Genomic DNA, 16,575 nt, shown 5'->3' on the forward strand with positions numbered 1-16,575 from the left:
ACCATGATTCCTGCCAAAATACAAGTTCGATTCGGTACTTCTCAAAAATAAAATCCACATTTTAAATGAGGAAGAGCAATTTACTGAATGATGAATTTGTCATATGGGTAAAAACCACCAAGGTTTCAATGAATAGGCAATACCATTTTTTTTATCCAAGATTAGAGATGGAATACAATACAGGAAAACATTCAGAATTTATGAGGAGTCAAAATGAGTTTTTTTTTTTTTTAAAGAATAGTCAAACCAAAATTTTAGAAAAAAAAAAAAGTACCTCATAAATCAAGTGTATTGCACATGAAAGGTAAGTGCAAGTTGAAAAACAAACAGTTAAAAGATGTAATGCACTTCAGTAGTTATTCATTTGCATATCCTGCTCTGATTAAGAGGCATGTGACGTCACACACACACACACATATATCATTTTGTTTAATTGGGGGAGAGCAAAAAGGCAGGAGAGATCAGAACATTTGATTTCAGATCCGTCTCGGTCGTCGTGAGGGACAGCGGAAGGAATTCGGGAGAAGGTGGAGGGGAAGCTTCCGAGCGAGCTTCTACTTTTGCGCGGGCATCAGCTCGTCGATGTCCTGGCCCTTCTCCAGCTTCTTCTCCATGTCCACCAGCAGCCTGACGCCGTCCACCACCATCTGCACCAGCTCCACCTCGGAGAAGCCCAGACGGTCGGCGTTGGAGATGTCGAAGACGCCGCCCACCGCCGCCGTGTCCACTCCGCCTGGTGGAGCAAAAAGAGCGCACCCGGAGTCACGCCAACGGAACCTGTAGGGATATTTGTCCTTTTCCTTTGGTGAGCAAAAAGGGTCCAATTTTATTTGGTTTTTAATTTAAAAAAAAAACAAAAAAAAACATTTAGGGCCTGATCAAAAATGAACAAAATTTGATTCAGTCCTGTGGCTGATTTTGAAATTTCAGATTTTTTTTATCCAAACCGCAAACTAAAATAATGAATTCGGCAAAAAAAAAAAAAAAAAAAAAAGCCCAGTTTGTATTTTTTTAATTGAAAAGATTAGTTTTCAAATCTAACAAAAATTGACATTTGACTTTTCCCCATTCCAGGCTCACTAAAAAAAAACACTGCCACAGAATTAAATTGTATTTAAAGTTGGTTGGATTTACATGGCCCAGAGGTTAGTCAGGCATTTCTTGCTTCATTTAGTCATTTTTCTTTTTTCCATTTGCCAATTGAAAATGTAAAGAATAAATGAAAATTCTTGTATCATTAATTATATTTTTTTATTTGGCAAACAAAAACAAAAGGCCAGATTTTAAAATGCTAAAAAAAACAAACAAAAAAAAGCGCCACTTGATTTAATTTAATTAAAATCTTTAATTGGTCAGATTTACCCAACTCAGAAGTTTTAAAATGCAAAGGTTTAAAAAAAAAAAAAAAAAAGTCATTTTTGGGGGTGAAATCCCAAATGACGTCACCCTCTCCCTTTTCGAGCAGCAATTGAAAACAGGAACGTTTAGCGACCCACCGGTTCCTCGCTTCTGCAGCCGCAGGCGCTTGAGGACGTCCTCGAACTTGGCGTGCTTGCTCACGTTGGGCAGCTTGACGTGGACGCCGGCGCGCAGGCCCGTGCCCAAGTTGGACGGGCACGTCAGCACGTAGCCCAGGTGCTCATTCCACATGAAGGCGTGCCCGCGATCCTTGAACAAACTCTCGATCTGCGACACAAACGACAACTTGGAGCGACCGCCACGATAACATCGTGCCGCAATTTTTACATTTTTTTTCCACAAACTAGTTTTCATCAAGTTTAGTCGTCAACCGACAACGTACTGTATGCGGTTTGTTACCCTTGAGGACAATGTAGGAATTGCACCTACTGAACCTTTTTTTGCAAGTACTGATGACAATTTTGTGTCATCAACTGACAACTTCTTGGGATCTTCAACAAACTCAACATGTTTTCGTAAAACAATCAATTGCATTGCATTTCGTCGTTAACATTTAAGACTTTGATTCGATCGTTGACCAACTTATGCTTTTTGTTAATAAAAGGAAAGGTTGACAAAAACTCAATTGAAACTTCCATTCAGTCTTTTAGCAACTTGCGCTTTTTGTAAACAAAAAGGCAATGTTTGTAAACACTGAAGACAATTTGGTCTTCAAAGCAAACATACTTTTGGAAGAGCGTGACCTCTCGCAGGTTGTAAATGGGCCAATTTGCACTTTTGGGTCCAAATTGGCATGGATTGCGCGAGGGGCGAGTGAAAGCCGACCTTGGTGAGTCCGGTGCAGAACCGCTGGAAGACCTCCTTCATGTTGCCCCCCTTCTGCATGGAGATGACCCTCAGGTGGTCCTCCTCGTTCACCCACACCAGGAAGGTCTTGTTGTCGTTGTGCCTTGGACGCGATCAGAAGGTCGCGTCAACGTTCCTCGCGGCAGGGGGGCAAGGGGGCAGGGGGGCGCGTCCTCACCAGATGCCCCTGGCGTCGGGCCAGTCCCGGGCCATCCCGGACGCCAACAGCAGCGGAGAGACGGGCTTGTCGAACAGGAAGTGGTCGTCGATCAGCCGCTGCTGCTCGTCGTCCGTCATGTTCTTCAGGGCGTAGTACTTCCCCTTCAGGTCGCCGCTCAGGGACGCCAAAGCTGCGCCACCCAAAAAGGGCACAATGAAAAATGCCCCGACTTTCCTGCACTCCCCCAAAATACATCAAGCTCGGCTGTTAGGGGTCAAATTTGAAAAGTGCATTTTAGATTCAGCCCCCGTGTTCAAATTCAGGATAACGTTGGCAATCTCAAAACTGTACTCTCCTTAAATATGCTTGAAACGGTCTGACAACGGTCTGCGTTGCCGCCGCGCTCGAAAGGCGCAGCTGTTGGTCTTGAAAGGCTTAACGAACAATTCAAGCACCAAACAGCCGTCGAGTAAAGATTGACAACTAGTTAGTGGCTTCAATCAACCAGTTGTCAAGCAAAGCTTTGCTTCACTTCCGGAACAAACCGAAATATGCTTTTGGGAACATTTGACGTCATGTACACGCACACGCGTGCACACAGTAACAGCTTTTTGTAACCAACCAAATTTGAAGAGTTTATTTCCCAATGAGCTAAATTTGGTCTTCAGCTGAGCCAATGTTAATGTTTTCATGAACGATAAAGATAATGAAGCTTGAATCAAATGTAGCTTTGACCCATTTTTGTACAGATTGAGGATCTTTTACGATTCTACACTTATCGTTGGGGGAAATCACAAAACCGTGCACCGTTGATACATTCTGGAAAGATCATTTCATGAGAATATTCTTGGCCTGGCTCAAAATTAACTGAACAGAATTTGTGCCTGAAAAACTCAGCGAGCAATTTTCGGCTCAAACTTTTGAAACAAGCCACTCGACTTCGCATTTGCGACACTTGCCGTGGAAAACATTACATGACGAGTCTCGCTTGTTCGCATTTGTGAATTTTGTTCCGTTTTTGATCGCTAGCGACGGATGGATCCATATCGGTCGGCGAAACCTGGCAACCATTGTTGCCATATTAGCACTTCTCTCGGCAGATTGAGAAACTTTTCAGACGACCTCGCAGCTACCGCCCACAAGCGACATGTTTAGCTATCAACGTTGCTTTGGGAACTTTTGGGGAAAAGTGAGTCGCATCTAAAAAGAGAAATTTCCCTCTAAATGACAAAATTATTCTGAGTGACACTGCACCTCCCCCCCAAAAAAAACAACCATTGATTTAAAGACACTGTACATATTTCTCTGGTAGCTTGACATGTTTAAATAGTTCTACAACCAAACTAATCTAGATGCAAATATACACACGTCAAAAAGTTTCTCATTCAGCAGAATGCGAAAGTGTGCCCAAACATTTATACGCTAAACATGAACGTTAAACGAAGCGGTGTGTTGTGCTTACGTTCTTAATTACAAGAAGAAATTAGCAACAACTCAAAACACGAGGAGCCACGCGAGTTGATGTCACTCGACGAGGCCCAACGTGGAAGCGGAGCAACGCGACTCCGCCGCCCGCCAGCGGGGGGCGCTCACCTTGGATGGAGAGCTCCTCCACGGCTCGGCGTTCCCCGCGGCTGCAGTGCGGCGGCAGGCAGAATCCGCGGACGCTGCGGCCCGTTCGCACGCGAGAGCTCAGCACGTAGTTCGGGTCCAGGTCGTCGCCGCCCTGAACGGGACCGCAAAAACAAATCGCAACCGCTGCCATCATCACGTGGACGGAAATGATCCGAAGCGCGAGTCTATCTATGCCACAGACTTACGGTGACAGGCACAACTATTTCAATGCACTTCCACTACACTAGTAAACTCATTTGCTAATTTTTGTACTCTAGCACAAACACCGACTTGCGCCGTCTTGGTGCCACTGAACTGCGTTGAAGTGAATTGAGGCGCTTCATTGAGACAAAGTATTGCTTTCTGCCATCTTGGTGCCACTCAACTGTGTTGAAGTGATTTAAGGAGTTCCATCAAGACAAAATTTGTGCTTTGCTGCCATGACGTGGCATCTATTGGCAATTATAATTTCAGAGGTGGCAATTAATTGGAGCAGATTTTCACCATTTGCAGCAGGGCTCTGTCCTGATCCCCTGCAAATATTAGGGGGGGCGGGGTCACCGTAAAGTAATTCCCTGCATAGACGCAGGTCACTATTTGTAAGGAATCTTAGATATTCGCTGAAAAACTCAACCTCAGCATATTTTTGGGGCTCTCTGTAAAGCCACGCGATGCCGACAAAGCCCGGCTAATAAGAAAGCAGCAATTGGTGTCAAGGAAGTGCAAGTGAAAACTATGTAGGATCTTTGCATGTCCTCACACTTCTGGTGATTGTTTTTTCCAAATCAAATCATCCAAGCCCCCCCCCCCCCCTCCCCCCCTTCTCTAATGGTAATGTAAGATGTGTTTGAAATGATATGCGTGTGATTTGGGATGCAAGTTTGCACTACAGTTACACTTTCAACCGTCACTACGGTTAATTTCACAGACCCGAATGCGATAACGGGCTCGTGTTCAACGCCGACGATATTCTGCATTTTGGAACACATCGGCATCTTCCTTTTTCTAAATTAAGATCCAATAGGAGATCTTTTCGAAGCGCCTTCACACAGCTGCGGCGACTTTCGGCAATTTCGGACAGCCGTCAGGCCGCCTGCGATTACCTCCGATATTTGCGCGTCAACTTCCAGTACGGCCTTTTTGCGTTTGTACCCTCCACCCGGGAAAACGTCCACTTTGGTGGACAGCGTGGACGGGGCTAACGTCGGCTTTTGTGCGTGTGAGATCGAGACGGCCCGATATTCGGCATTGAATAAAAGTTTTTTTTTGTTTTAATATCCAACAGACAGATTTTTGGTGAACTTTATAAAAGATGTTGCTGACCCTGGGAACTCCCTGCACTTATTTTTACTTCAAACAAAGAAGTGAAACATTAACATTTCAGTTATTACATTTTCAGAAAAGAAATTTCCTGGAGAAAACTTGAGGCACTTCATTTATTTGTTGGAGTGTTTGACCATTTGTGGAACGAAATATACGTTGAACTATTTTCTGACGCAGCAAATATTTGCGGCGGGTTAGAATTTTTGAATGCGGCGCCGCATATGCCGTCCGCCTTTCGGGACATTCGTCGGCTGCCGTGCCATGAGATCGTTTTGCTAATGTCAAAAAAAAGTTGAAAACGGCGCATTGAAAGATGGAAGAAGCAGAAGAAGGCGGTCTCGACCTTGAGGTGGTCGGCGTTGAGGTCGGTCTTGTGCTTGTCGGAAGGTTTGTAGCCGCCGTGGCGTTTCTGGATGACGGGGTCCAGGAGCTCCTTGAACACCTCGTACGTTTCCTCGTCGCCCGCCACGCAGCCCACCGTCATGATGAACGGGTGACCTGCGCGCACACGCACGCACACAAACCTGATTGGATGGCGTTCGCCAGCATTAGGGACGGCCATCGTCAAGGTTCAAGTTAACACACATTTCGCTATCAATATACTACAACTACACAGCATAAATATCACACACAACCCATCAGCAACTATACAAATACAAAGTAATACATCAACATCTCTCACACACACACACACACACACACACACACCACTAATTCAGAAAAAGCAAAATCACAACTAGGAGCATGTCACAGCAACCAAATACACAATCATACAAAGCTGCACTAAACACACACACACACCACAATTAAATTGCACAACCCACAAATACATAACCAAGCACACTGTAGCAAATCAAACGCACAAATATGAACACACACACACTACACTTATTCACACAGCATCAAATACACAATCACAAATCCCCCAAACAAACTCCACACGCAGCAGACGTCAAGCTCAGGGTCACGGGGTCATGTCGCAATAAACGGGTTAGGCCGTAACGCCGCCCGACTCCTTTTTCTCCTCACCCGGGTTGTCGACGCCGGTCTGGATGACATCGTCGAGCGTGAAGCCGCTGGGCGTCCGGCGGCCGCGCAGGCGCTCGTACACGTCGGCCGTCAGCGCTTCGGCCATGTGGTTGTTGTGCCGGCTCAGGTCGGGGAACTCCTGCGCCGACGAATAGCGCGGCTCGGCCCGGTCGGGAGAGGTTCCGAACGGCATGGCGCCACCCTGCCGCGGGACACGCGCCTTCAGCAATAGCGAGAAGACGGGAGCCCGCCACGAGCGCTTATTCGACAATTGGGGGGGGCTTAAAAAGCATCCCCCCCCTTCAATGCCATTATCTGCAGAGGGTCCTTTATATGCTAAAAGGCCATTTTAAAATAGTTTTCCACCATTAATTAACCTACTACCTGTACAAGTAAAACAACTGAGATAACGTGCTTGCACAAGTGCACACGCCCTCTTAAAAGTGGGGATCCGACTTTGTTCAGAATTGAGCAATCACACACACCTGCCACCATTGAAAGGGCTCCAAATAAATTAAGGTGGGAGCATCTGTACAATCCTCCCAAGGACTCTAATATCAAAACACTGGGTGCAATTCATGGAAAATGTATTTTTATTTTTTTTTAATGATGGAAAAAAAAAAAGGCCGCAGCAAAAAGGACGCTTTTTTCATGAAGGGCAAACGGGAAGTGCTTGAACACCACCTAGTGGCTAAGTGTGCACACACCCGCGCGCATCGAAACCCAAATGTGGTCACGGTTATTTGTACACATTTCTGAGCAATCTCAAGTATTGAAAACGGCTTACGCTCTTAGACGGCGCAATGTCGATGGCTCAACAAAACATGACGCTTTTTTTTTTTTTTTTATTATTGTTTTGGAGCTGCGAGGAGCGAAATGAAACCCAACTCACTGGAAGGAAAGTCTGTGACACCAAGAAGCCACCAGGTGGCGGCAAAGCAACAAAATCAGCAGACAGCTTGCCGAGTTTTTCTGCCAATCACAGGAATTTTATTTATTTATTTTTATTTTTTTAATGCGGGGCATCAATGTGCAGTAATGCAAAAATAGTTACATTTTTGGATTAAAGTAGTTTATTTAGATTTTTTTTTTAACCAAAGCATTTTTATATAATCGTAAAACTGAATTATTTAACCTTCAGTTAATTTTTGTTTTTCTGTTTCAGGCTTTTTTTTGGGGGGGGGGGGGGGGGAATTTATGTTGTTATCTTGTTTCAGGCATCTCTGTTCTCATCAATATTTAAATATTTGCTTGACATATTGATCAAATACAGTGTAGGCTTGTTGTTATTTCTATATCCAAGCTATTTTATTTTGTTGTTCCGATACTGTAAATTGCCACTTGTACCGTAAATGCATAGTATGTCGCTTTACTCGTATTCTTTGTCGTCGCCCGACTTTGTATTCAATATCCCACTTTCGTTCTTTATCTCTTGCAATGTTGTTGAATAAATCAACGTCAATCTGCTTTTCGGATTAAAAGCCATACACGTCTAATTGCATCGTAGGAATGAGCAATAAAGATGGCATCGAGTCTGCGGGCCGACGGGCCCGCTCTGCTGTCAATCAATGCCAGTCATTGTGTGTCCGGTAATGGGCGCACCCAGGCGACACGCATTATTCCAGCCTTTACATTTGATGACGCTTCTTGCGCGTGCATGCATCCAAATGCAATTTCTTACCTTTTGCTTGCGGACGTGCTGCTGATTACTACAACTACTAGCCGGGACGGATACAAAGATCCCTATTTTTGCTGCCAAAGTGGCCGCGATGAGCGTCCGCCAAGGAAGCTCTGCTCTTCTCCTCTTCAGCGTCCGCGGAGACGCCGCATGACATCATCATTTATAGACCCCTGCTCGACACCCATTGGACGCAGCTGGCATCCATTCACGCCGTTCGGGGCTCTCATTGGGCGCCTCCTCCTCGCCTGTTTTTTTTATTTTTTAATACTGCATTTCATCCACAAATGGGACAGAAAATACCGAGGCAGGTGGATTTTTTTTTAAACCCCCGAAGTGATAGTTTTGAGTGGAATCATCAAATGTATTTTTTTTTTTTTTTTAGAAAACGGAAAAAGTGTCATTACGAATAAAGAATCCATTGTAGTTCCAAAGAAAACAAAATGGGTTCACAAACAAAAAACACACGATATCTGAAATAAGAATATGATTTAGCACGGCTTTATGTAATAAAATAATACCGTAATAAAAAAAGTTTACTTACTGTTTAAATTGTTAAAAAAAAAATCGTTTAACTTTCGTTCATTCATTCAAGTTCATTTTTGTACTCCTTTTGGAATCATAAAAAAAAAAAAAAAAAGCATCTCCCAATCACTTACACGGTCTCTTTAAAAACGTTGACCTCCAAACCAACTGGATGCTCTCTGAACGACACCTCGCCCACTCCAGGAAGCATGTCGATCTGGGAAATGGCTCCACTTCCGGTCTACTCCATCCCCACTTCCTGTGAGCACACCGGGCACGCGTGGGCTCCTCGCGTCTCCACTCGTGCTTGGTTACTTTTGTCATAATTCCGAAAAGTTGCACTTTTCCAACTTAGTACTTTGAGCGGAGTCATTAAAGCAGCACCGTTGTTGACGCGGTTAGTCGAGGCGTCAAAGTTGCTTCGTTTTCAATCTACGCAGTGCGTTAGCCAGCCAAGCTAACAAGGTTAGCATTCTCGTAAACTTTCACTTTTCTGTCCCATGCACTCGCTTTTCCTATTGAAAAACAAAAAGTGTTCTGTGATTTACTTGTAATTGTTAAGCGCTGCATTTGACGTGTTAATGACGTTGGCTGGTGTTTTTGGCTGTTTCATTCATCTTCAGGTTCCTGTGAGACAAAATTTCAAATAAAGATGATTGTGAGTGTGAACGCTTGATCGGATTTAGTTGTTTGCAAGTGAGCGATTGTTGATCACATCACGTGCATGTTTTCCTCAAAAGGAGTCTCGTCTTTTGGGTTTTTTGGGCCAAGGGCACTTTTAAAGATAAGAGCGCCTGACCTAATTGACCTTATCGCACAAGTGACGTCATTCTGCCTCTTTGACAATCTCGCACCAAGCTAGCATTCATTAAAAAAAAAAAAAAAAGCATACTCGTAAATTATGCACTTCAACCGACAACTAGAAAGGAAAAACATCAATGAGAATTTGGAATTTCGCTTTGAAGTACAGGTGCAAACAATTCATCGATGAATCGACAGCTGAACGATTGTCAAATTAATCGAGAACTATTTTGATAATCGTCCTTGTTCGACTTGAAATTCTCAACAGTAAATAATATCACATTTCCGTCGTCTTCCATGAAAGCAGACTTGACTATCTTTGTGTTTAATCCAAATAATACATTTGCAAACATCTGCATCTACTTTGGAAAACAATTTTTCACGATTTTCTGACGGATGTTACGGACCAAATTAGTAACTGAGTTCAAATCAGTTTATGTTTGTGCATTTTCTGCTCTGTCAATTTGGAATAATGTCCTGTTTTTGAAAAAAAGGATGGAAATCTTTTTTTGTTTTTATCCGATTCATAGATGAATCCCCAAAATAATCAACAGATGAATCAAAATAATTGTTAGTTGCAGCCCTTCATTGAAGACAATTTAGCGCAACTTAGATTTGTGTAAACATGTTCAATAAACCTAAGATGCGCTTTGCTCAATGTGCAAAAAAAGTCTTTTTTGCCAACCTGAAAGCCAATTGACGTATTTCCCTTCCTCCGCGTTGTACAGCGCGTCGGCCAATGAGTTTCGTGGAGTACTCGGACGAGATCGCGGACGGCGACGTGGCCGTCGTGTACCTGGGCCACGAGTCCACGATGGCGGTGAAGGTGCGGCGCGACGGCCGAACGCAGACGCGCTACGGCGCCGTGCGCCACTCGGCCGACCTGATCGGCCGGCGCTACGGCGCCAAGGTGACGTGCGGCAAAGGCGGCTGGGTGCACGTGCTGCACCCCACGCCGGAGCTGTGGACCGTCACGCTGCCGCACCGCACGCAGATCCTCTACGCTGCCGACATCGCCGCCGTCACGCTCATGCTGGAGCTCAAACCGGGATCCGTCGTCTGCGAGTCAGGTGACCGCTGCCGTTTATCGCTATATTATGACTTTTTTCAAAATAGTTTTTCCTGGGGCCCGACCGCTATGGATTTTTGAGGCCGATTCTGATATTTGGCAGAATAAAATTCTCATTCATCGACTGATTGATTAAAAAAAAAAAGTATAATTTACCAAAAACTTGATGTTGTCGTTTGTTTGAATGTATTGAATTCACGTGAACGTTGTAGTCTGGTGTCACTTTGTGGAGTCACCTTGAGGCCGGTCGCCATGGGAACGATCCCCCTCGGCCGATTTTGGGGGTCGACGCGACAATAACATCCGTGGACGTCAATTATCTGCAGATTCCCCCCCCGCAAATAGCGGGACCCCACTGTATGCCAAAAATAGCTCCCCTTGCCCACACGTGAGGGCATTCCCGTACCTCAATTGCATCGCTTCTTTTCACCTCACCCAATGTTAAAAGAAAAAGAACGTACGAATGGCTTTGTAACAGGAAAAACTTGTAAGTCGGTGTTTGTTTTTGTGTGTGCATGTTGCTTTGCAGGCACGGGCAGCGGGTCGCTGTCTCACGCCATCCTGCGCAGCATCGCGCCCACGGGTCACCTTCACACGGTGGAGTTCCACCAGCAGCGCGCCGAAAAGGCCGAGGAGGAGTTCGCCGAGCACCGCGTGGCCCACCTGGTCACGGTCAGGAAGCGGGACGTGTGCAAGGACGGCTTCGGAGTGACGGGCGCGGCCGACGCCGTCTTCCTGGACATCCCCGACCCCTGGGAGGCCGTGCCGCACGCCAAGGCCGCCCTCAAAGCGCGCGGTGAGCAAGCGGACGCGCCGACGTGTTCGGGCACGTCGTCCAAGAAATGTCAGAAATCGGTCGCCGAGCAACCCTCGCTCTCCTTTTAGCTCGCGGTCAGAGGTCGACCGGTACTAAAAAAAAAAAAAAAAAACCCCAACTGGTGCCGTGCTATTTTCGACGTCGAAATCCCTGAATGGGTACTTGCTGCAGCACTGCATTGGAGGCAGCTTATCACGCACCTTTTCGGAAATGTCCAAAACAATTTAGTTGAAGTACGCGTTGTGTCCACATTGAAGACATCACCAACATTTACGTCAATGTTTTCCTAACCTTAATGCTATTAATTCACGTTTTTATGAACACTGACGAGACTTTAGTACGTTTTGTCAGAAAACCTCGACGACAAATCCGTTGTCACGTTTTCATTCAAACTGGAAAAAAAAGATATATATAATATATTTTTTTGGTAACATTGAAAATACTTTAGCAGTCAACAAACCTAGCATATATTTTTGTAAATGTCCAAAACAATTTAGTCATCACGGAGCCTCATCGTAGACAGGCGAGATTGTCGGGCTGAAGGCAGTTTAATCGGAACCTTCCGTACGCGTTTTGGTCAACTTTAGGTGAACTTGCTTTTTTTGGTAAACATGGACGATACTGGCGTTGTCATTCAAGCTCAAGACGCTTTTTGTTAGTATCGATGACAATTTAGCAGTCAGTAAATCGAGCGTGGTTTTCGTAATCATTAGACAATTTATTCGTCCAAGAAACTAACGTGCACTTGTTTTTGTTTACAACGTCGGTTAGTCAGCAAGCATAAAGTATGTGTTTTTGTTGACGTCCAAGACTTCCGTTTTTGGTGAAGCTGACGTACATCGTCGAAAAATGTTTAGTCATCAATGAAGCTCACGAACGTTTTCTTCGTTAACGGAAGACAATTCAACAAAGCGACCGTACACGTTGTAGCTAACGTCCGAGGCGACTCGGCGTGCTCGTTTTTGTCGACGTTGAAGACGACCCGTGAACTCGATGTGAATGCCTTTATCGTGATTATCGTGAAAAAAAAAAAAAAACACTTTTGTAAATGTTGAAAACAATTGAGTCTTCAATCGATCGAACTTCCGTCAGTTAGATTTTGGTCAATTTAGTGACAAATGAACCCGTGGTAGATCTTTCCCGAAACGTCGCACCTCATTTACTCTTCGATGATCGTAGCGTGTCAAAGATTGTTTCGTCAAAGCTTTGCGCGTCTGTAAAAGCGTTCAAGGCGATCTCGTCATTGGCGACGCAAGTTTTTGTAACAGTCGAAAAGCATTCTCGAGTTCTCCAGAAGGTGAAGATGAGGACGAATGCAGCGGACGAGACCGTCTCCTCTCTGATTCCCTTTTATGGACGTGCCGCCTCGCGTTCGCGCGCACGCACACACGTAGACACAAGTGTTGCATGCCCATAGAGGGTCATGCGGCGCCGAGGTCACGGCGACGCCCATTCACGTCCTCCTCAAACTGGATCTTCGCAACCGTCCCAGAACCAAAACAACCAAAATGTCTCTTTTGTGTTCACTGTTATGATGACAGCGTTTGAAGCTTTTCATGTCTTTCCTTAACTTGCCGGCGGTGCAGAAATGTTGCTCTCTCTTTCTCTCTCGTCGCTTTCCCTCGCTTGTAATTCTTGTCGTGTTTTTGGCGAGCCGCCCGACTTCCTTGTTTAGAATGAAGCTGCTCTTGACATCTCCCCCCCCCTCCCCCCGTCCTCTCTTCCATTACGCAACAAAACAAATACGACCTCAGCAACGCGTCCTGTTGATTGGTTGTCAGGTCAACTCGTTCAATCGTCCGCCCTTCCCTGTTTGCTGCCCCCGGTCGCCACGGAGACCGTCCAGTTTATGGCCGCCGCCGCGCCCCGTTCGCTCGCTCGCTATCCGTCCTCCCCCAGGGCGAGAATCCAAAGGAAGCGCAGCCGTCTCGCCGACCCCCGCGGGCCACCAACGCAACTGTGGCACACGGTGCGGCGGGCGAACACGAATAGCCAAAATCCAAAGAGAATTGACACCCATTCAACTTGCGTTGGAGGGGAGAAACTTCTTGAATAAACCACCAATAAGCATTTTGGGGGTTGGTTTTGCCCTATAAAAGAAAAGAAAAATTGGGGGGGGGGGGGGGGGGAATCCGCAGTTGTCGAAAGGCGAGTATGCGCGGCTAAATGTCGCTATCGCGTTAGCTGCTGCAGATATGTTAAGTCATTTGCTGCCACTAATGACAAAAATTGCATTCGGCGTATTTATTCAATCATAAATATATCTCCACGTGAAACCGGTCTGTGGTACACCAAAGGTTGGCGACCGCTGCTTTAGTATTTGTCTAACTTTACAGAAGAGAGGTACTTTCAAGTACAAAACGTACAAAACGATTTCAAAGTACAAATCCCACCCAAAGCATATGCACGGTAGATTTGAGAACGCGTTTGATCCCGCCCTCCATCGCCACGTGTCGCTGACGGTGGAAATCGACGAGCAGAAGATTTTGCTATAAAAACGAAACACGAACGTACCGCGGCAATACAACGTTGTCGTCGTAAATGGTGACGGAGTTGTCGCGGTGACGGTCACGTGAAAACTGGGACAATCGCGTCACGGTGTCGGGGAAGATTTAGTCAGAACTCCCACTAGTGGGCAAACGCTGCAAGGACCGCAAACTGTGGGACGCTCGAGCGCATTTACTGTTTCATGAGACTTAAAACGTATATGGGCATTTCATCAACACAACCAACCCAAACGTTAGCTGTGTTGACCGCGCGGTGTTGTGCGCTTTCCCCGCAGGAGGTCGCGTGTGTTCGTTCTCTCCGTGCGTGGAGCAGGTGCAGAGGACGTGCCAGGCTCTGTCGGACCACAACTTCGAGGAGATCAGCACCTTGGAGGTCGTGCTGAGGGTCCACGAGGTTCGCACCGTCTCGCTGCCGCTGCCCGACTTCGGGCCCCGCGTCGCGCCCGTCCCGGAGGCTCCTCCCCTTCCCGCGTCCGATCACGCCGCCGCCACGTTGAAGACGACCACGCCGCCCCGACAAATGCCCGCCCACACCGGGTACCTGACCTTCGCCACCAAACCCAGAACGTAGACGAGTTTGATCGTGAAATAACGATGACATTTCGTTTTTTTTTTATATACTTTGTTGCCTGCATCAAGCTAACATGGCGGATCACGACTTTTGAATTTGTATACATTTGATGAAGTGAAGCCAATAAACCTGAAAAAACATCTTTTGGTGTTTTTTTTCAAACTTTTGTTTCAATGCATCTGCGCATGCACCGACATTGCAGCTCTGCTTAGCTTTTGCACTTGGTGTCTATGGGCGGGTTAACTTTTGCCGCCTTATTCGCTGTTGCCGTATTAGCTATGAGCTTGTTTTGCATCATCATGCTAGCGGTCGTAACTTTGTCTATCGCTACGTCAACTTGGCGGTTACCATGCTAAAGGTCGTCGCTAGGTTTACCGTCGCTACGCTAACGGTGGCCGAGTGGACTGTTGCCTCTGTGTTTGCAATTGCTATGCTAACTGACCAATCAAGTCAGTCTGTTGTCCTCCATGACAGCGGACTGATTATATTTGCGTTTTTGTTGTTGTTTTTCAAATGAAAACATTTGCAAACATTTATTTTTACTTTGGAAAACATTGATCAACATTTTTGCGGATTTTCCGACGGATGTTACGGAACAAACCACTAATTGAATCGTAATCAATTAATGGAATTTTTTTGGGATTTATTCTAAAAATTATATATATATATATATATATATACACCATATTTTTTATTTGATTAATCAATGGAATAATTGATAGAATGGGCAGGCGTACTGCCTCATCCGTGCTTGTTGACGACCATCAACAATCTTAACCGTTGCCACCTTGTTTGCTGTCACCATGGTAACTGACCATGTTGGCGCCATATTAACCTTTTCATGTGGCTTTAAATCCTTTCATTTATTTTATTCACTGCCGCTGAGCGTTTACGAGCAACTGGTGCCGTTACCCCAAAACGCTGCTCGCCCCTCGTGGGATCACGATGTTCTCCCCTTCCTCTCGTTTTATTTCCGCTTGACCAGGAAGCGCAAAGCGACCTCTGAGCGGCCGTCTGCCTCGACCGTGACATCTTCACACCGCGTCTAAGTGACCGGGGCGCTACGAGAGACGCAAACGCTAATCCGCGGCTTCAAAATAGAAACGTGTGCCGTCTTTGGATCGCAGACGCGCTACTCGTAATCTTGACGCTGAGGATGATGATTGTGTCGGGAAGGAGTCCAAAAGAAGGAGTGAAGAGGAAAACGCAGCAGGAGCGGGCTACTTCCTGATTGTGGTTCGGTCTACTTCCCGGGTTGCTCTTCAAAACGTGCTTAACGGTCTTATGATTGTAACATCGCCAAACGGAACGCTTCCTTGAAGCTCAAACAACATAAAGTCACCTGATGACGACTGTGTGGCTTCTCAGCTTTGAACCGGCCAAAGTTTGAAGGTCAATGTCAAACATGCCCAAAATGAAAACTATTCATTTTCAATGAATCGTCTTCAAAGTTGATGGACGAAGGTATCTTGCTGTTCATTTGTACAGTTTTTCATGCCAATTGACTTTGACTTTAAGAAGATTGTCCAAAGTCACAGTAGACCGATAGCAAGGTCAAAAATGTAATCACAAGCAACCACATCAGGTGACGCATCAAAGGCCACGGTGAGGACTTTCCAGATCTTTAACTATGAGGCCAACACACTTTGGTATGGTGACGCAATAAACAAAAATGATGTTTGCTTTTTGAAAAGGTCACCAAAGTTGACCAGTACCAAGGTAAAACTATTGACAACAAACCAAATGGAGTCATGCCTCAAATTAAAGGCCATGATGAGAGCTTTCCAGATCTGTTAACTATATCGCCACTATACCTCGTGCCATGACATGATAACCAAAAACAAGCTCAAACGCCACAGAGCGCGTTAGCTTGGGCGGCTACGACGGAAGTGGGCCGCTTTTCTTCTCCGGAGCTTCTAATCCTTCTGGACGGGGCCCGTAAATAGGACTTCTGAGCTGCTGATCCTGGGGCGTTAAGCGGCTTGTCTTCTGGAAGCTGACAAACATCCCCGCCTCCAGTCACACACACACACACACACACACAGACACTGGACACTTCATTAGGTACACCTGCTAACCGTCCATCCATCCATTTCTGTCATCGCTTTTCCTCACGCGGGTCGGGGGCGTGCTGGAGCCTATCCCAGCTATCATCGGGCAGGAGGCGGGGTTCGCCCTGAACTGGTCGCCAGCCAATCGCAGGGCACATATAAACA

General features: G+C 45.9%; 2 protein-coding genes across 4 annotated transcripts; one reads left to right on the forward strand and one right to left on the reverse strand.

Annotated features, from left to right (window-relative positions):
- Positions 1-414: 414 nt before the first annotated feature.
- ckba (creatine kinase, brain a) lies at positions 415-8,231 on the reverse strand. The gene is made up of 8 exons (XM_061794398.1): positions 8,073-8,231; positions 6,392-6,593; positions 5,706-5,860; positions 4,019-4,151; positions 2,444-2,615; positions 2,245-2,368; positions 1,497-1,686; positions 415-733 (listed from the first exon to the last, which is right to left on the reverse strand). Exons 2-8 carry the CDS (start codon positions 6,582-6,584, stop codon positions 555-557), a joined length of 1,146 nt encoding a protein of 381 aa, XP_061650382.1. The 5' UTR covers positions 6,585-6,593; positions 8,073-8,231; the 3' UTR covers positions 415-554.
- A 528-nt stretch (positions 8,232-8,759) lies between these two features.
- On the forward strand, positions 8,760-14,499 carry trmt61a (tRNA methyltransferase 61A). Of its 3 annotated transcripts, XM_061794431.1 has the most exons (5): positions 8,792-9,059; positions 9,218-9,252; positions 10,124-10,465; positions 10,994-11,260; positions 14,064-14,499. In XM_061794431.1, exons 3-5 carry the CDS (start codon positions 10,135-10,137, stop codon positions 14,357-14,359), a joined length of 894 nt encoding a protein of 297 aa, XP_061650415.1. In that variant the 5' UTR covers positions 8,792-9,059; positions 9,218-9,252; positions 10,124-10,134; the 3' UTR covers positions 14,360-14,499. The 3 variants fall into 3 exon arrangements, with proteins under 3 accessions (XP_061650413.1, XP_061650415.1, XP_061650414.1); XM_061794429.1 differs by lacking the exon at positions 9,218-9,252 and having other exon boundaries at positions 8,760-8,855; XM_061794430.1 differs by lacking the exon at positions 9,218-9,252 and having other exon boundaries at positions 8,796-9,059.
- The last annotated feature ends 2,076 nt before the right edge of the window (positions 14,500-16,575 follow it).

This window comes from Phyllopteryx taeniolatus, chromosome 13 (assembly GCF_024500385.1).
Source record: "Phyllopteryx taeniolatus isolate TA_2022b chromosome 13, UOR_Ptae_1.2, whole genome shotgun sequence".
Classification (NCBI taxonomy): Eukaryota; Metazoa; Chordata; class Actinopteri; order Syngnathiformes; family Syngnathidae; genus Phyllopteryx; species Phyllopteryx taeniolatus.